At 54.2% G+C, this 15077-nt stretch overlaps 2 protein-coding genes across 2 annotated transcripts in view; both read right to left on the bottom strand.

Moving 5' to 3' along the window:
• The window catches only part of LOC135887328 (C-type lectin domain family 2 member B-like), a 53012-nt gene extending 47712 nt beyond the window's left edge, over nucleotides 1-5300 (bottom strand). Inside the window, exon 1 of the mRNA XM_065415091.1 lies at nucleotides 5198-5300. The gene's annotated coding sequence lies outside the window, so the exon portion shown is untranslated. The remainder of the gene's footprint in view (nucleotides 1-5197) is intronic.
• LOC135888138 (C-type lectin domain family 2 member G-like) overlaps nucleotides 1-15077 on the bottom strand; it is a 42493-nt gene that overhangs the window by 5997 nt on the left and 21419 nt on the right. Inside the window, exon 6 of the mRNA XM_065415949.1 lies at nucleotides 1653-1758. Within this exon, the coding sequence (XP_065272021.1) occupies nucleotides 1653-1758 (106 nt within the window). The remainder of the gene's footprint in view (nucleotides 1-1652; nucleotides 1759-15077) is intronic.

Raw genomic sequence — 15077 nt, 5'->3', positions numbered from 1 at the left:
AAAACCCGTTCATGGCACCGGATGGATTCAGCACCATCAGCAGTTATGTTGCCAGAGACCAGGTAGCATTCCATTAGCCGGCCCATCGCCAGGGCAACTCGCTTCCCAGGTGGAGAACAGATGGTAAAGTATTAATGCTGCTGAGAAAGTGCTCCTGGTACGGAGCCCCTCACACTCTGACGCACAAAGGTCAGTGCTTCCACATTTAACACAAGGAACCAGGTTCATGTAGGGTTGCCAACCCTCCAGGATTGGCCTGGAGTTTCCTGGATTCAGCATCAATCTCCTGGTGACTATTGAAAGCAATCAGGGAGATTTTAATAGGATCTTTGAAAAAAAAGTCATTACATCATGTGGGGGGGGGGGGGAGGGAACTCCCGGAATAGCTTCAGAGTTGGCAACCCTAGGTTCATGGAAAGCAGCGGGAAAACTCTGGAGAAATCCCAAGGGGTCACCAACTTTGCACTTCCACAGCCCCTTCCTTTCAATGCTTGCAGCCCTCTGCCATCACGGAGCTTATCTGCACACCCGCTAGGCGGTATCATCGCCACCACTTCACAGCTGGGGAAACCGAGGCAGAGAGAGAGGCGGCTTGCCCTGGATCACAATGAGCCAGCAGCAGATACATGACGCCGAGTCTTGTGCCTTAGCCACAAGACTCTCCTTCTGCCCCGTTTCCTTTTAGCTTCCCTAACGCACCTCATCTGACTGTTTCTCAAGTTAGTTCCATCCAGCCAAAATAATGAAGCCACCAAAATTTCAGCAAAAAAAGAGTATTTTCCTTCCCTTCTCCTACACCCATAGGATCCTCAGAAAGCAGATGAGCCAGCTCCCAGTTTCGGGACTGCACTGGTCACTCTTTACCAATCTAGAACTGGTCAAAGTAGGACTGAGAGTCAGGGCCCGACTCCGCCACAGACTCCGTATCACCTTTGACAAATCACTTACATGCCTTTGAAACACTTTGTAATATTTCCGAAACAGACACTCCAGCAGGAGTGCCAGAACCTTCCCCGCCCCACCTCTTCCCCTGAGGCCCTGTCCCTGCCCCGCCCCTTCCACCAAAGCCACACCTCTTCCCGAGGCCCCACCCCCGCCCCACCTCTTCCCCTGAGGCCCTGTCCCTGCCCCTTCCACCAAAGCCACACCTCTTCCCGAGGCCCCGCCCCCGCCCCACCTCTTCCCTGAGGCCCTGTCCCTGCCCCGCCCCTTCCACCAAAACCACACCTCTTCCCGAGGCCCCGCCCCAGCCCCACCTCTTCCCTGAGGCCCTGTCCCTGCCCCGCCCCTTCCACCAAAGCCACACCTCTTCCCAAGGCCCCGCCCCCGCCCCACCTCTTCCCCTGAGGCCCTGCCCCCATTTGCTCCTCTTTCCCTCCTCCCCACCCTTGCTTGCTGCTTATTTCCCTCCCTCCCCTTCCCGGGGTTGGGAGGAACTCGCCTGCAGAGCCGGGGCTGGGAGCTGCAGCTGCCCGACGCAGGAGGAGGCGACCCCGGCTGAGTAGGGGCTGGCACGGGTGATGGCACGGGTGATGACCCAGCGCCTCCCCCACCAGCAGTAACCGGACTTTGCGGTTGAAAACCAGGCACCTGGATACCCCAAGTATAGATGTAGCTTCCAGACTGTTCCTACTCAGTCAGGCGTCAGTTACCTTGTCTTCCACTAAGCCGCTGCTCTGAATCCATGGGACCCACGCCTTTTGTCACCTCTCCTCTCTCACCGAGACAGATGAAGGCTGGGGTGTGATCAGTTCCTCTCTAGCTGCAGTTGGGTCCAATTTGGGGGCAGCAATCAGCTTCAGAGATCCCAGAGCTGGATCCTCTCCCCTTGGCAGCTACTGGACTGAACTGAAATCAAGAGACAGAAACAGTCCTGATTTTCAAGGGTTGTCTGGATTTCTCTGCATCCCTAGTTCCTTCCCCAGCCCTGCCCGCACATCCAGAGGCGTTAGAAGTGTAACGAACAACCTCACTTTGCCTCAGAATCCTGCATCTCCTCCCCGCCATTGGACTCCAAAGGGATTTAGAAACTAAAATGGATAGGCAGAGATTACACACGGGGATTTATTCACCCACCACACCTGGAAAAGAACTGCCCCGTCCAAAGTGCAACTAAAGGGGGATTTTCCAGGAAGCCAGTTCCCATATGGAAATGTAGCTGGAATGCCCCTCTCCTCTTCAGGAAAGGGGCAGAAAAAGCAACTACACGCAGCCAGAGATGTATTTCCAGTAGATGCTGCTTAATAACAACCCTCACTACATTTTGCCTGGAACCGATACTCCAGCTGACTATAAAGGTAACTGGTCTGGCTATTGGCAACCGGCTTGACAGCTTAAAAAAAAAAAAAAAAAAGGCCAGCATCCCCCAGACCCCCACTCTCTGGGGAAAACCCCGGCTTGCAGGCAGGTTTGCGAGGCTGGAGCAACAGAAATCACGTCCTAGCGATTCCTTTCCTGGCTACAGCACCACAACCCTGACTTCTGCTTATCAGGCAGCGTCGGATAATGGCAACTTTCAAGCATCAACCAGCAGCTTGCTAACAAGCGGAATGTGCTGTACTGCTAATCTATGGGCCTGTCTATATTAGAAAAGTCGGAGCAGTGTAACTAACTCAGTTTTAACATTGATCTTCTAATTATACTAGTGTAAATTTCTAATGTAGATGTAGATTTAAACCAGTTGAAGGAGGACAAACCATTGAAAGGCCGGGAGCAGCAGAAGTGTGCTAAAAGTGAGGGGGCCACAGGCTCCCGAACCATCGCCCCGCCCCCTGCTGTGCCCTCAAAGGCCCCACCCCCACACCACCCCTTCTCCCTGAGCCCCTGCCCTCACACTGCCTATTCTCATGGAGGCCCAGCCCCTTCCCCTGAGACCCCACCCCCACCCCACATCTTCCCGAGGCCTTGCTCCTCTGTCACCTTGTCTCCCCAAGAACATGCCCGCTCTTCTGCGCTTCCCCCCCATTGCTTGCTCTTACAGCCAGTAAAAAGAGGGGGGCATGGCCCCCGGGTCCCCCAACCCTTCCAGTGACTTTGGCATCTACATTAGGTATTTGCCTCAGTGTAACTAGACCAATTTTTACAGTCAATTTAGTGTAACTATGGCGCCCTCGTGGCCAAGATGGAGTCCGCTGTGCCGGCACCTCCGGCCAAAAAAAGGCGCTTGCAGGAACGCAACAGGGAAATGCCTTTCCACGCCATGGGCCTCTGTTCCCCCCCTCTGGAGTAAACACACCACACACCCAGAGCAGTCCAGTGAATAAAGAGAAATATTTATTTACAGAGGGATAAATGGAGAAAAACAGAGGGGAAGATGGGGGGTGGGGGAGAGCGGTAAAACGGGGTTATATCCAACACGAGGCCCCACAGGCCCAGAGGTACCAGCGGTCTGACAGGCCAGGCACCGAGCAATGAGTCTACTGAGAGTTCAGGTGATCTGGGCAAAGTTCCAGTCCAGTGGTGAGTCTTGGGTGCTCCTGGTCACCTTCGGCGGCAGTGAACTTTCCCCAACAAACCCCTCCGGTGCCCTCTTCTGCAGCTCTCTGCAAAGCCACACAGAGCGGCAACCTGCCCACTTAACGAGCTACAGCCTCCCTCCTTATTCCCAATGCAAGGTCACATGCTCCAGCACTCATGGTCCCACACAGCTCTGGGCAGCAGGGATCCTGGGTCCAGCTCTGGTTTGTCCTTCTCGGTCGATTCCTCCCTGGCACGGCGCTCCTCCTGGCTCCTGTTCTGGGGCGTCCCCGGTCGGCCGCTCTGCCCCTTCCAGGCTTCGGGCAGGTTCTCAGCTGCGTCGCTACGTGAGGGCCTGCTCGCTTGTAGCTCTCTTACATGGAGCTCCAGACACGCACACACCGTCGCTCCCCCTTACCCCATCCCAGAACCACCAGCTCTTCCACTGCCTCAGGACAAGGTTGTAGAGGGGCCAGGCTCTCTGAACCCCAGGGGGGTTACATGAGTTACCGGGGTGCAGCTTAAAGGCGGCACCTTCAGCAGCACCTTCACCCTAGCTCCCCTAGCGCTTCACTGGGGTCAGCACTGACTGCCGGGGACAGTGCCCCCTACTGAGCCCCCACCCCGCTCCCTGCAGCACAGCGCTCCCTAGTGCCGCACTGGTGCACTGGGATCTGTACTCACTGTAAGGGGCCAGCGCCCCCTGCTGAGCCCCCAGCCCCACTCCTTGTAGCACAGCGCCCCCTAGTGCCGCACTGGTGCATTGGGGTTACTACTGACTGCCAGGGGACAGTGCCCCCTACTGAGCCCCCAGCCCCACTCCCTGCAGCACAGCGCCCCCTAGCACCGTGCTGACACTGAAATTAATGGAGATATCCCATCTCCTAGAACTGGAAGGGACCTTGAAAGGTCATCAAGTCCAGCCCCCTGCCTTCACTAGCAGGACCAAGTACTGATTTTGCCCCAGATCCCCAAGTGGCCCCCTCAAGGATTGAACTCACAACCCTGGGTTTAGCAGGCCAATGCTCAAACCACTGAGCTATCCCTCCCCCTAAACTGACTGCAAGGGGAGAGCGCCCCCTCCCCAGCTGCCAGAAGAGGGGAGAGGCAAGGAAGAAAACAGTAAAGTGAGCCCAGGAGTTACTTGCTAGGGAGTGGGGTGCAGGGAGGAAGGGCTTGCCTTCCCTTGAAAGTTGATTCTCGAATGCGAAGGCCAAGTGTTCACACGCAGAGCAGCTAATCCGGAGCAACGGTGCCAGAGTAAAGTTATTCCACAGGGAGACAATCCCTAGAACGAAACAATCATCTGGGCAGTGACATGCAGTTTTCCACCCTAACACGTGTGGGGTCCATATAATGCCTGCAGCACCGCCCCCCTCTGGTGCCAGCCCCGCCTGCCCCATGCCAAGCTAAGGGCCTCCAATCCCGTGTCCCAACTCCGTGCAAAACACAACAGTCACGGCTGCAGACAACCCCCCCTGGCTCCACAGTTCAATGCAACTCCAGCAGCCTGAGGGCCCCCCCAAGCAGGCAAGCTCAGCTCCTGAGCTAAGGCAGCGGGAGAAATGCAACCCCCCCCCCCCCACACACACACACACACACGGCAGCAGAGGGGAAGCAGCCCCCCCATTATTTCCCCCCTCCCTCGGCCCTTCCCCACATACACCCCCCCACACACACCCAGGTGAGTCCAGCGAAACACTGAGACAGCAACATGTGGGGTTGCATTAGGTTCACTCACCCGCCAGGGCGCTGTGGTGGGTTACGCAACCTTTGCAGGAGCAACACAAACACAAACACCCCCCCCCCCCCCTTCAATGGCAGAGCGAGGAGACGAAAGCGAAAGCAGCCCCACCTACGCACTTTATCCAGCGGCGTGTAAACAGCCCCGCCCGTCCGCCCCCTTTGCCGAGACCGCAGTTCACTCCCTCCAGTCCAAGGCCTGAAGCGACTCCCCGGGTCTCAGACTAGAATCTTTTCTAGCCAAGCCCCCCCCCGCTTCTGCAGAAGTCTCCGCTTTTATTTGCTCCTAAGGGGGATCAGCTGCCTAGCTTGTGTCCAGCTCCTTGCACACAACAAAGCCCATTGCATCCGACATTCCCCCAGCACCCCCCTCTGTTGCACGGACCCCCCTCCGCAACTGCCCCCTCCCTCCCTCATGCCAGGGGCTCTGTGTGCCCCCCACAGCCCCATGACCCCTAGACCAGGGGGTTCCCCTTTCTCCCCCCAGCCCAGAGGCTCTGTGTGCCCCTCAGATCCCCATGTCCCTAGACCAGGATACCCACTTCTCCCCCCAGCCCAGAGGCTCTGTGTGCCACCCTCACAATCCCCTCTCCAATGTCGCCCCTTCCCATTGCCAGGGACTCTGTTCACCCCCATTCCTACCCCCATCTGTGTGCCCCTCCATGCCAGGGGCTCTGTGTCCCCCCCCCATGTCCCCCTCCCCTGTACCACTCTCTCTCCCTCTTACCACCATGGCAGGTGTGCTGGGTGTGCTCCATTCCTCCTCCCCTCACCCCACGACAGGTTCTTTGTGCATCACTCCCCCCTCCCCAGTTCCTCCCTCAGGATTGCAAAGATCAGTGTCCAAAAAGGCCCCAAGCTGACACAGTGAGGTCTGCCAGAGTTTGCAGAGAGCCTGCTCCAGAAAGCCACAGACACCTTGTAACAGCGGGCACCAAAGCACTGCTGTGAAGAGCAGGGTGTCCAGGGGAAACCCCTAAAACAATCCAGCACAGAGCTCTGCAGGGATGCTAGCAGCTGGCCCTTCCATCTTCACACAGAGGCCTCTGCAGGGGTTTAAAAAAACATCCCCCTCCTCCCCCTTGATGGCATGGTGCACATGGAAGACCAATTGTAGGAGGGGCGAGGGGAGGCAGGGTTCCCACTGCCTTGAGTCTTCACTCTGATCAGTGTCTCCCTGCCCACTGCAACCTGTTTTTGAGAGGGCTGAGTCCAATGAAGAAGGTGGGGAACACAATTCCAGCAGGGGGCTCTGTGTGGGGAGGGACCCACCATGCCAACAGGGGGCCCACAGAGAAATCACTAGAGGGTGGCACAGTTCGTTGCTGACGGAGGCTGAGCTGTGCGCCAAGAAAGCATGGCACGTTAAAGGGGCCACCTGCAATATATGTAGGCAGCAGCCTGTCGCATGGAAAATGGCCCTGTGTGGGCCTCAGTTTCCTCTTACTTACACCAATGGACATCAGATTTTTCTAGTTTCCCCCCCAGATCAGTAGGGCTCTAGCCATAGGGTTCCCCTTATCAGAGTATCTGAACTCCTCACAATCTTTAATAATAATAATACCTAGCTTGTATCTGGCGCTTTTCATAAAGTAGATCTAGCACTTTACAAAAATCATTAGTGCCATTTCACAGATGGGGAAACTGAGGCACAGGGGAGGGGAAAGCAATTTACCCCCCCCCCCCCCACACACACACACACTCACCCAACAGCAGAGCTTGGAATAGACAGGCTCGAAAGCTCGTTTCTCTCCCCAGCAGAAGTTGGTCCAGTAAAAGATCTCTCACCCACCTTGTAGATCCTTGGACTGACACGGCTACAACACCACTGCTCAAATTCTGCACAGTCACATATGGGTGGCTCATGTTTTTTTGTGACTGGCTGTTCCCACCCCTGATAAGTCATAGGGCTGATTTAGTGGAGATGACTCAGGAAGGTCGTAGGATCAGCACAGGATAAATATTCAGACAGACAGGCCATGTGGTGCCAGAACCAGCGTAGTGCCTGCATGAAACTCAGGGCATGTCTACACAGCAACTAGACATCCACGGTTGGCCTGTGCCACCTGACTTGGGCTTGCAGGGCTATGTCATTGCTGTGTAGACATCTGGGCTAAGCCTGGAGTTCAGGCTCTGGGACCCTACCGGGTGGGAGGGTCCCAGAGCCCAGAAGTCTACACAAAAATGAAACAGCCCCACAGCCCAAGCCACGAAAGCCCGAGTCAGCTGGCATGGGCCAGCCACGGGTTTTCCTTTGCTGTGTAGACGTATACTTACTGGCTTCTGGACCAGCGGCTCTCAGCCTTCCCAGATGACTGTATCCCTTTCAGGAGGCTGATCTGTCTTGCGTGCGTCCCCCCAAGTTTCACCTCACTTAAAAATTACTCGCTTACAAAATCAGACATAACAATACAAAGGTGTCAAAGCCACTGTTACTGAAAATTTGCTTCCTTTCTCATTTTTATCATATAATTATAAATCAATTGGAATATAAATATTGTACTTACCTGTCTGTGTGTTGTCTATAGAGCAGTGTAAACACGTCATCGTCTGAAATTTTAGTTTGCACTGATTTCACTGGTGCTTTTTCTGTAGCCTGTTATAAAACAAGGCAAAGATCTAGATGAGCTGATGCGCCCCCTGGAAGACCTCTGCGTATCCCCAGGGTACATACATGCAGGGCCGGCTCTAGCTTTTTTGCCGCCCCAGGCAAAAAAGCTACCGGCCGCCCCCTCCCCCCCCCGCGGGGGGGGGGGGGGGGAGGGCGGCGAGCCCCGGTGGGGGCTCCGCTCTCCCCCCGGCAGCCGGGGGGAGGGCGCGGGGGGGAGGGCGGCGAGCCCGGCTGTGGCCCCGCTCTCCCCGGCGGCCCAAGCGCCGCGCCGCCCCCCTCCAGGTGCCGCCCCAAGCACCAGCTTGGTTGCCTGGTGCCTGGAGCCGGCCCTGCATACATGTACCCCTGGTTGAGAACCACGGCTCTAGGCAAGCACCAATAATCCCATGGGCTGTGGTATAAGAATTTACATAGCCTAGACTAGAAGGAGGAATTACTGGGGTCCAGCACAGCACAGCACAGACAGACACACAGCAATGCAGTCACACAGCATGGTAACAACCCAGCTTCTCTTTCTGAATGCACCTATTTCCTTTATCCTTTTGCTCCCAGCTCGGTTCTCCTGCCATCTGACACCCGCCCAGCCTTCCAGCCGCCTAATTTACAATGCTCCAAATTCTGCACTCAGTCCCACTGTATTAGCCCCACTAAACTGACTCGGGCATTTTGGCTCAGTGTCTCCTGCTGCCTCATGTTATGCTTTGCATAGATACGGTTTGCAAGCATTGTTCTGTGTTCCCACTTGCCCGCATACCTGCAGATCTGCCCTACCTCATGTGAAACTAGCTTGCAAATTAAAATAACCAGAAAGCACCTTCCTCCACTGTAAGGAGAGAAAGCAGAGGCACCAGCCCTGCTGCTGTGCCTTTCCTCAAGAAGCAGAAGAGATCAGGAGGACCCAGGGCTGATCCCCCTAGTGGGCAAAGCTGGGCCCCCTGTGGCTATTACAGCTGGGGAAGAGGCTGAATTCCGGGTCCCTCCCTCGTGCCCAGTGGCCTAGAAATGTGAGCAGGGCCGATCTGCTCCTGGGAAGCATTTGGGGCAGTTCTCTGGCCTGTGCCATTCAGGTGGGCAGACTAGACGCCATGATGGTCTCTAGTTATTAAGGAGTCCTGCCTTGAGGGGCACAAGCACAGTGGCAGTGGGTTACACAAGCTATTTCCTAGACAGCAGCATGCAGGCTGCTCCAGTCTTGGCTTTGAGAGGGGAGCGTGGTCTAATGGTTAGAGAAGTGGTTTCACCCGGGGATCTGGCCCATTGACTCCAATAGAGCTACGGCCACTTTACACCAACCTCTGGGAGGGAATCCAGAGCAGCTAGGGCTGCTCCCAGCCCTGCAGCTTCCCGCGCGTTATGTTGATCACTCTTCATTCGCTACACGCTGTTCTCTGCTGCCGGCTACGCCCGCCCTACCCTGTGTCCAATCAGAGGAGAGTATGCTAATAACAGCCAATCACCAGGCTTGCAGACAGGCCTGGCTAAATCCCGCGGTTTTGATCATGCCTAGGTGCTATATTGCCTGGCTTTGGAATATGGGGTTTGCAGAGCACGCCTGGCTGTTCGTGCCCAGGGAGTGGGAGATGGCTCAGCTGCAGGGGATGCTGCACAGAAAGGGGCTGCCAGCAGGTAAGCTGTGAACTTCCTTTGTAACAGTGCCCTGAGAGGGCCTCTTTCCCCTGTTCTGTCCCTCGACGCTTCCCCCCAAGGGCCAACAGCTCTGGGAGGGCTAGGAGGAAAGTGAGGGTCAGAGCTCCCAGGGGTGTGGGTGCTGCCTAAAACCTTCCATCGTCCCAGGAACAGCTCTGGACTATGCATCTCTCACTCCCAGGCTTTTCCCTGGCCTCTAAGCCTCAGTGAAAGGCGATCTCTAAACTCAGGATTTCTCATTCAACCCCAGCAGTTTGCATGGGTGCTTCCCTGCTGGCCAGCAAAGCAGCTTCTCAGTAGGGACTGGAACTAGAACAGAAAACCTCTGCTCTTGGAAGATAGTGGCGCCTAGTGGTTAGAGCGGGGGGGAACTGGGAATCAGGATTCCTGGTTTCTATCCCTAGCTCTGGGCGTGGGGTGGGTTAGGGCAAGAGGAGGGGACAAAGATGACTTGGAAAACCATCTTGGTCTGAAAAATGCTGTCCTAGCATGAGTTGGATCCTGCAAACACGTGCGATGTGGGACTTCCCACAGAGTACAGTCAGATCTGTGTTTAGTTTAAGTTTAGGGACATTGTGGGGTGGTCTGCTGGGGGCACAGCTCTGCGCAACTGCTCAGAGGATCGGGACCCAAGTGAGCAATAGTTACTTATGTGGCCTGGTGTTTGCTGGGCTGGGAGCTGCAAATCACCCTGAAGGTAAAACTGAAAGGTTGCTGCGCTCTCGCTTTCTTTCACCCACGCCCTCCTCTCCAAACACGCTTCCCCGTCTCATCTTGTGGTTTCCTTTGCGCATGTGGAGATCCTGTCAGCTGGCACCCAGATCCAGCCAATGGGATTGGATTACGCAAGGTAAGACTCCCCTGTTTGCGTGCCGGCTCATGCCTCACATCTGCACGAGGCTGGAACCCGAGACGGAGAGGCTGGTGAGGAGATCCCACTGAATGGAGAGATGGTACAGCCCCGGGAACTGAGCTGGCTGCCCCAACGCAGCCGAGAGGCAGCACTTTAATAGCGTTGAATGGCCGAGGTGCGGGCGCCTCCTGTGTGTGTTGAACAGCTGCGATCATTGCACTAGCCTGGATGTGACTTCTCCCCATGTGAGGCTCTGGGCTGGGACACCTGGGTCTTCCACCAACCCCCTGTCTATGGGTGAGTCACTCAGGGCCGAAGATTCAAGAGCTCAGACTGAGAGTGGGGTGTTAATCCGAAGGCTCATGCAGCTGCCTAACTGGGAATTGAGCTACTCTGAAAATCTGGCCTTCTACCGTCCCGTGCCTTAGTTTCCCATCTTTAAAATGAGATACTCCTCTGTGTAGATTGTAAGCACTTTGGGGCAGGGACTGTGTGTGTGAGTGAGTGAGTGATCACTATGGGGCCCTGACTGGAGCTGTAGACTCCCTTGTAATATTAATAATCCTAAGTAAGGCTATGAATCTGTCATGGAGCTTACAGACGCTGTGATTCTTTCTTTTATGAGCCCTCCCCAACTTCTTGTCTATGCCAATAATTCAACCCCGGGCAGCAGGGTTTGGTCATCCATGAATTATTATTTATTGCCCGTGTCCTGTCCAGGAGTTTTCATAAAAATACCTGTGCCAAAATCGTAGCCTTGATCATAAGTAAATGTGATTTGTTTTTTTTAAATCTGTTTTTACTATTGTATTTATCTCTGTGCCTGTCCCTTTTGTCTGTGACAAGATTTCTATTTAGACTATAAGCTATACAGCAGAGGAAGTGGGTCTCATTTATCTTTGCACAGGGGGGCACTGATCTCTGCTGAAGACTTGGTGCAACTGCAATACACACAATAATAAAATCACAGCTGTCTGAACATTTTTTTTTTTTTAATTTATTTTTTAACCTATCGTGAATCTTCCTGGCTTCTTCAGAAGCTCCAACGCTCTGTGGAGTGAGCATTGGCTCTAGCTCTCTGGGGTCTCCAATGCACACCTCTCCCCTATGTTCAGTCAGCCCCCTGCCCCCTTCCTTTTATTTAGCGATTCGACACTGGCCCATCAAGGCTAGTCCAATATTCTGTAGAATATTGGACTAGCCTTGATGGGCTAGTGTCCTATAGCCAAGTAGCTTTCATCAAATGTCTCCTGGCCACTAGGTGTCAGTATTACCTGCTTTTAGTTGGTTAAGTGACGGTGAAGCCACGAGTATTCTCGGGCTGCTGTTTATAAAGCAAGTCCTACCACCAGGGTGTAAAGTGACTTACATTTAATTCATGCCCCCATCCCCAGTGCTAGAAGCTCAAGGCTGTCCTAGCATGAGCATGCTCCGCTGGCATTCCCGCCGTAGGGAGTCTCACTCGCTCACACCAGGACCAAATTCGGTTTGTGTTATATAGGGTGACCAGATGTCCCGATTTTATAGGGACAGTCCCGATATTTGGAGCTTTGTCTTATATAGGTGCCAATTACCCCCCCCACACACCCCCTGTCCCAATTTTTCACCCTTGCTATCTGGTCGCCCTAGTGTTATAGCACGTCTTTACCAGAGCGCCCCCTTGTGAGTCCCTGGGCTTCTCCACCCACCCTCCCGTGCAGTTCTGGGCACTCCATGCCTAAAGCCAGCACAAAGCAACAGAAACTTAACCTCTTCTCTGGGAGAGTGAGTTAAGTCTCAGATCTGCACTCTCTGCCTGCAGGTGAACAGGGCTCTTCCTTTTAAAGCATCTCCAACCAGCTGTCTCAGTTTGGACTGACTGGGCCTTCATTAGCTCCTTCCCACCTCTTCTGCCCCAGTGCAGTCGCTAGGAAATCAGCATCAACCTTGTCACACTGCAGGGAATCAAATAACCCCTGGCACAAGTCTATCAACCAATTAAAGATCAGTTGATGCGTTAATCCTTTGCACCACGCTGTTGTCCTCAGTGGGGTCACAGCGGGGATGGAGATGGTCCCAGATCAGTCGTGTGTTTCTATTACACCCCTGTCCGGGGGAGCTGGGCTGCCAGGAAGCTGGTGGGGAGAGGAGAGACAGACAGCCCTGGGACTGGTGGATTGGGGTATCTAGGTTCTGTGCATGGCTGCCCAGTGATCGGCCGACATCAGCACATCTCTCTGTGGATCCCAGTGTTCGAGCCCCCCAAGCAAGGGAGCAAACCCCACTGCAGACAGATGGGCTGGGCCCCACTCCAGGCAGGAAGCCGCAGTGTTGTCCTCTCCCATGGGTTGTTATTTACACAGGAAGGATGGGCTGTGCCCAAAGTGAACCGGCAGGAGAACGTCGGCCAATCAGCGCTGGCTCGAAGGTGAGCAGATGGAAAACAGGCTTCCCACATCTCAGCAAAGGCTGACCCACAGGAAGCCGGCCTCATCTCAGCTGCCCTGTGACCCCTCACTGTGGTTGGCAGCAGTGGGTGGTAATGCAGATAGGATCAAACTGATCAAGAGTGTGAAACACCTGCCGTGTGAGCAGAGGGTAAAGGATGTGGGGCGGTTCAGCTTGGGGGGGAAAAAAAGATGACGGGGGTGGGGGTATGATAGAGGTCTATAAAATCATGACTGGTGTGGATAACTGACTGAGGAAGCGTTATTTACCCCTTCCCATAACACAAGAACTAGGGGTCACCCAGTGAAGTGAATAGGCAGCAGGTTTAAAACAAAAGGAAGTATTTTGTCACACAGCGCAGTCAACCTGTGCAACCCATTGCCAGGGATGTGGTGGAGGCCGGAAGTACAACAGGGTTCAAAATGAATTAGACCAGGAGTGAAAGTAGACACCAAGACTTACCACTGACGAGGGGGGAAAGCAGAGAGACCCAGCCCCAGCCCCCTCCGCTCTGCCGGCTCCCAGCTGCGACATTCTACTGCCGGTGAGTGCCGGGGGCGGGAAGCGACTGGGGCTGGGTTGCTCCTCTTCCTACCGCCGCTAGTCAGTGCAGGGGCGGGTTCAACCCCTGCTCCCAGCTGGAAGCAGGTCCCACTCTAGCCCCCTGGGCTCCATAGGGGCCCCCAAAGTTGGGGTCTGGGGCAGCTGCCCCTTTTTCTCCCCCCCCCCCCTCGGCACTCTGCCGGTAGGGTCTGACAGTGCTGCCGACAGCGGGGAGCCAAAAGTCGGCCATGTGCTGCACCGGCCCACTTTCACCTCTGGCTCCATCAATGGCTATTAGCCAAGATAGTCAAGGATGTAAGCCCATGGTCTGGGTGTCCCTAGCCTCTGATTGCCAGAAGCAGGGACAGGATGATAGGAGATGGATCACTCCCTCTGAAGCATCTGACAGTGACCACTGTCAGAGATGGGATACTAGGCTAGATGGACCATTGGGTTGAACCAGTATGGCCATTCGTATGTTCTTATCAGCTAGTGCTTATCAATGTCTCCTCCCCACAAACTGCTCTGAACCCGATCCCCACCTGGTATAAATCACCCATAACTCTGCTGGCGTCAATCGGCTGTCACTCAATTGGTGTCAGTAGGCCCAGATCCCTAGCAGGTGTCAATCGGCCATAGCTCCATTGGAGTCAATGGGCTCAGATCCCCGGCAGGGGTCAATCGGCCATAGCTCCATTGGAGTCAATGGGCTCAGATCCCCGGCAGGGGTCAATCGGCTGTCACTCAATTGGCATCAATGGGCTCAGATTCCCAGCAGGGGTCAATGGGCCATAGCTCCACAGAAGTCCATGTGGCAAGATTCTTGGCTAGGGTGAATCGACTGTAGCTCCGTTGGAGTCAATGGGGCAGACCCCCAGCGCGTGTCAATTGGTATACAGCTCTACTGAATTCAGCAGAGCTACGCTGCCTTATTCCCAAAGAGAAGAGGAGTCCTTGTGGCACCTTAGAGACTAACACATTTATTTCAGCATAAGCTTTCGTGGGCTACAGCTCACTTCTTCGGATGCATAGAATGGAATACACAGACAGAAGATTTTTATAAATACAGAGAACATGAAAAGGTGGAAGTACGCATACCAATTGTAAGAGGTCAATCAATTGAGATGAGCTATCAGTAGCAGCAGAAGAAAAAACTTTGAAGTGATAATCGAGATGACCCATAGAAGGTGTGAGGAGAACTTAACATGGGGGGGTGGGGAAATTCAATTAGTGTAATGACCCAACCATTCCCAATCTCTGTTTAGGCCTAAGTTAATTGTCTAATTTGCATATTAATTCAAGTTCAGCAGTCTCTCTTTGGAGTCTGTTTTTGAAGTTTTTTTTGTTGCAAAACTGACACCTTCAAGTCTGTCACTGAGTGATTAGAGAGGTTAAAGTGTTCTCCCACTGGTTTTTGAATGTTATGATTCCTGATGTCAGATTTGTGTCCATTTATTCTTTTGCGTAGAGACTGTCCAGTTTGGCCAATGTACATGGCAGAGGGGCATTGCTGGCACATGATGGCATATATCACACTGGTAGATGTGCAGGTGAACGAGCCCCTGATGGTATGGCTGATGTGGTTAGGTCCTATGATGGTGTCACTTGAATAGATATGTGGACAGAGCTGGCATTGGGCTTTGTTGCAAGGATAGGTTCCTGGGTTAGTGTTTTTGTTGTATGGTGTGCGGTTGCTGGTGAGTATTTGCTTAAGGTTGGGAGGCTGTCTGTAAGCGAGGACTGGTCTGTCTCCCAAGATTCCCAAAGAACATCTGACCCCCGAGGTCGGGTATACAG

This window comes from Emys orbicularis, chromosome 13, assembly GCF_028017835.1.
Source record: "Emys orbicularis isolate rEmyOrb1 chromosome 13, rEmyOrb1.hap1, whole genome shotgun sequence".
NCBI lineage: Eukaryota > Metazoa > Chordata > Testudines > Emydidae > Emys > Emys orbicularis.
Note: the sequence above shows the minus strand (reverse complement) of the source record. Positions and strands in the feature narration are given on the sequence as shown.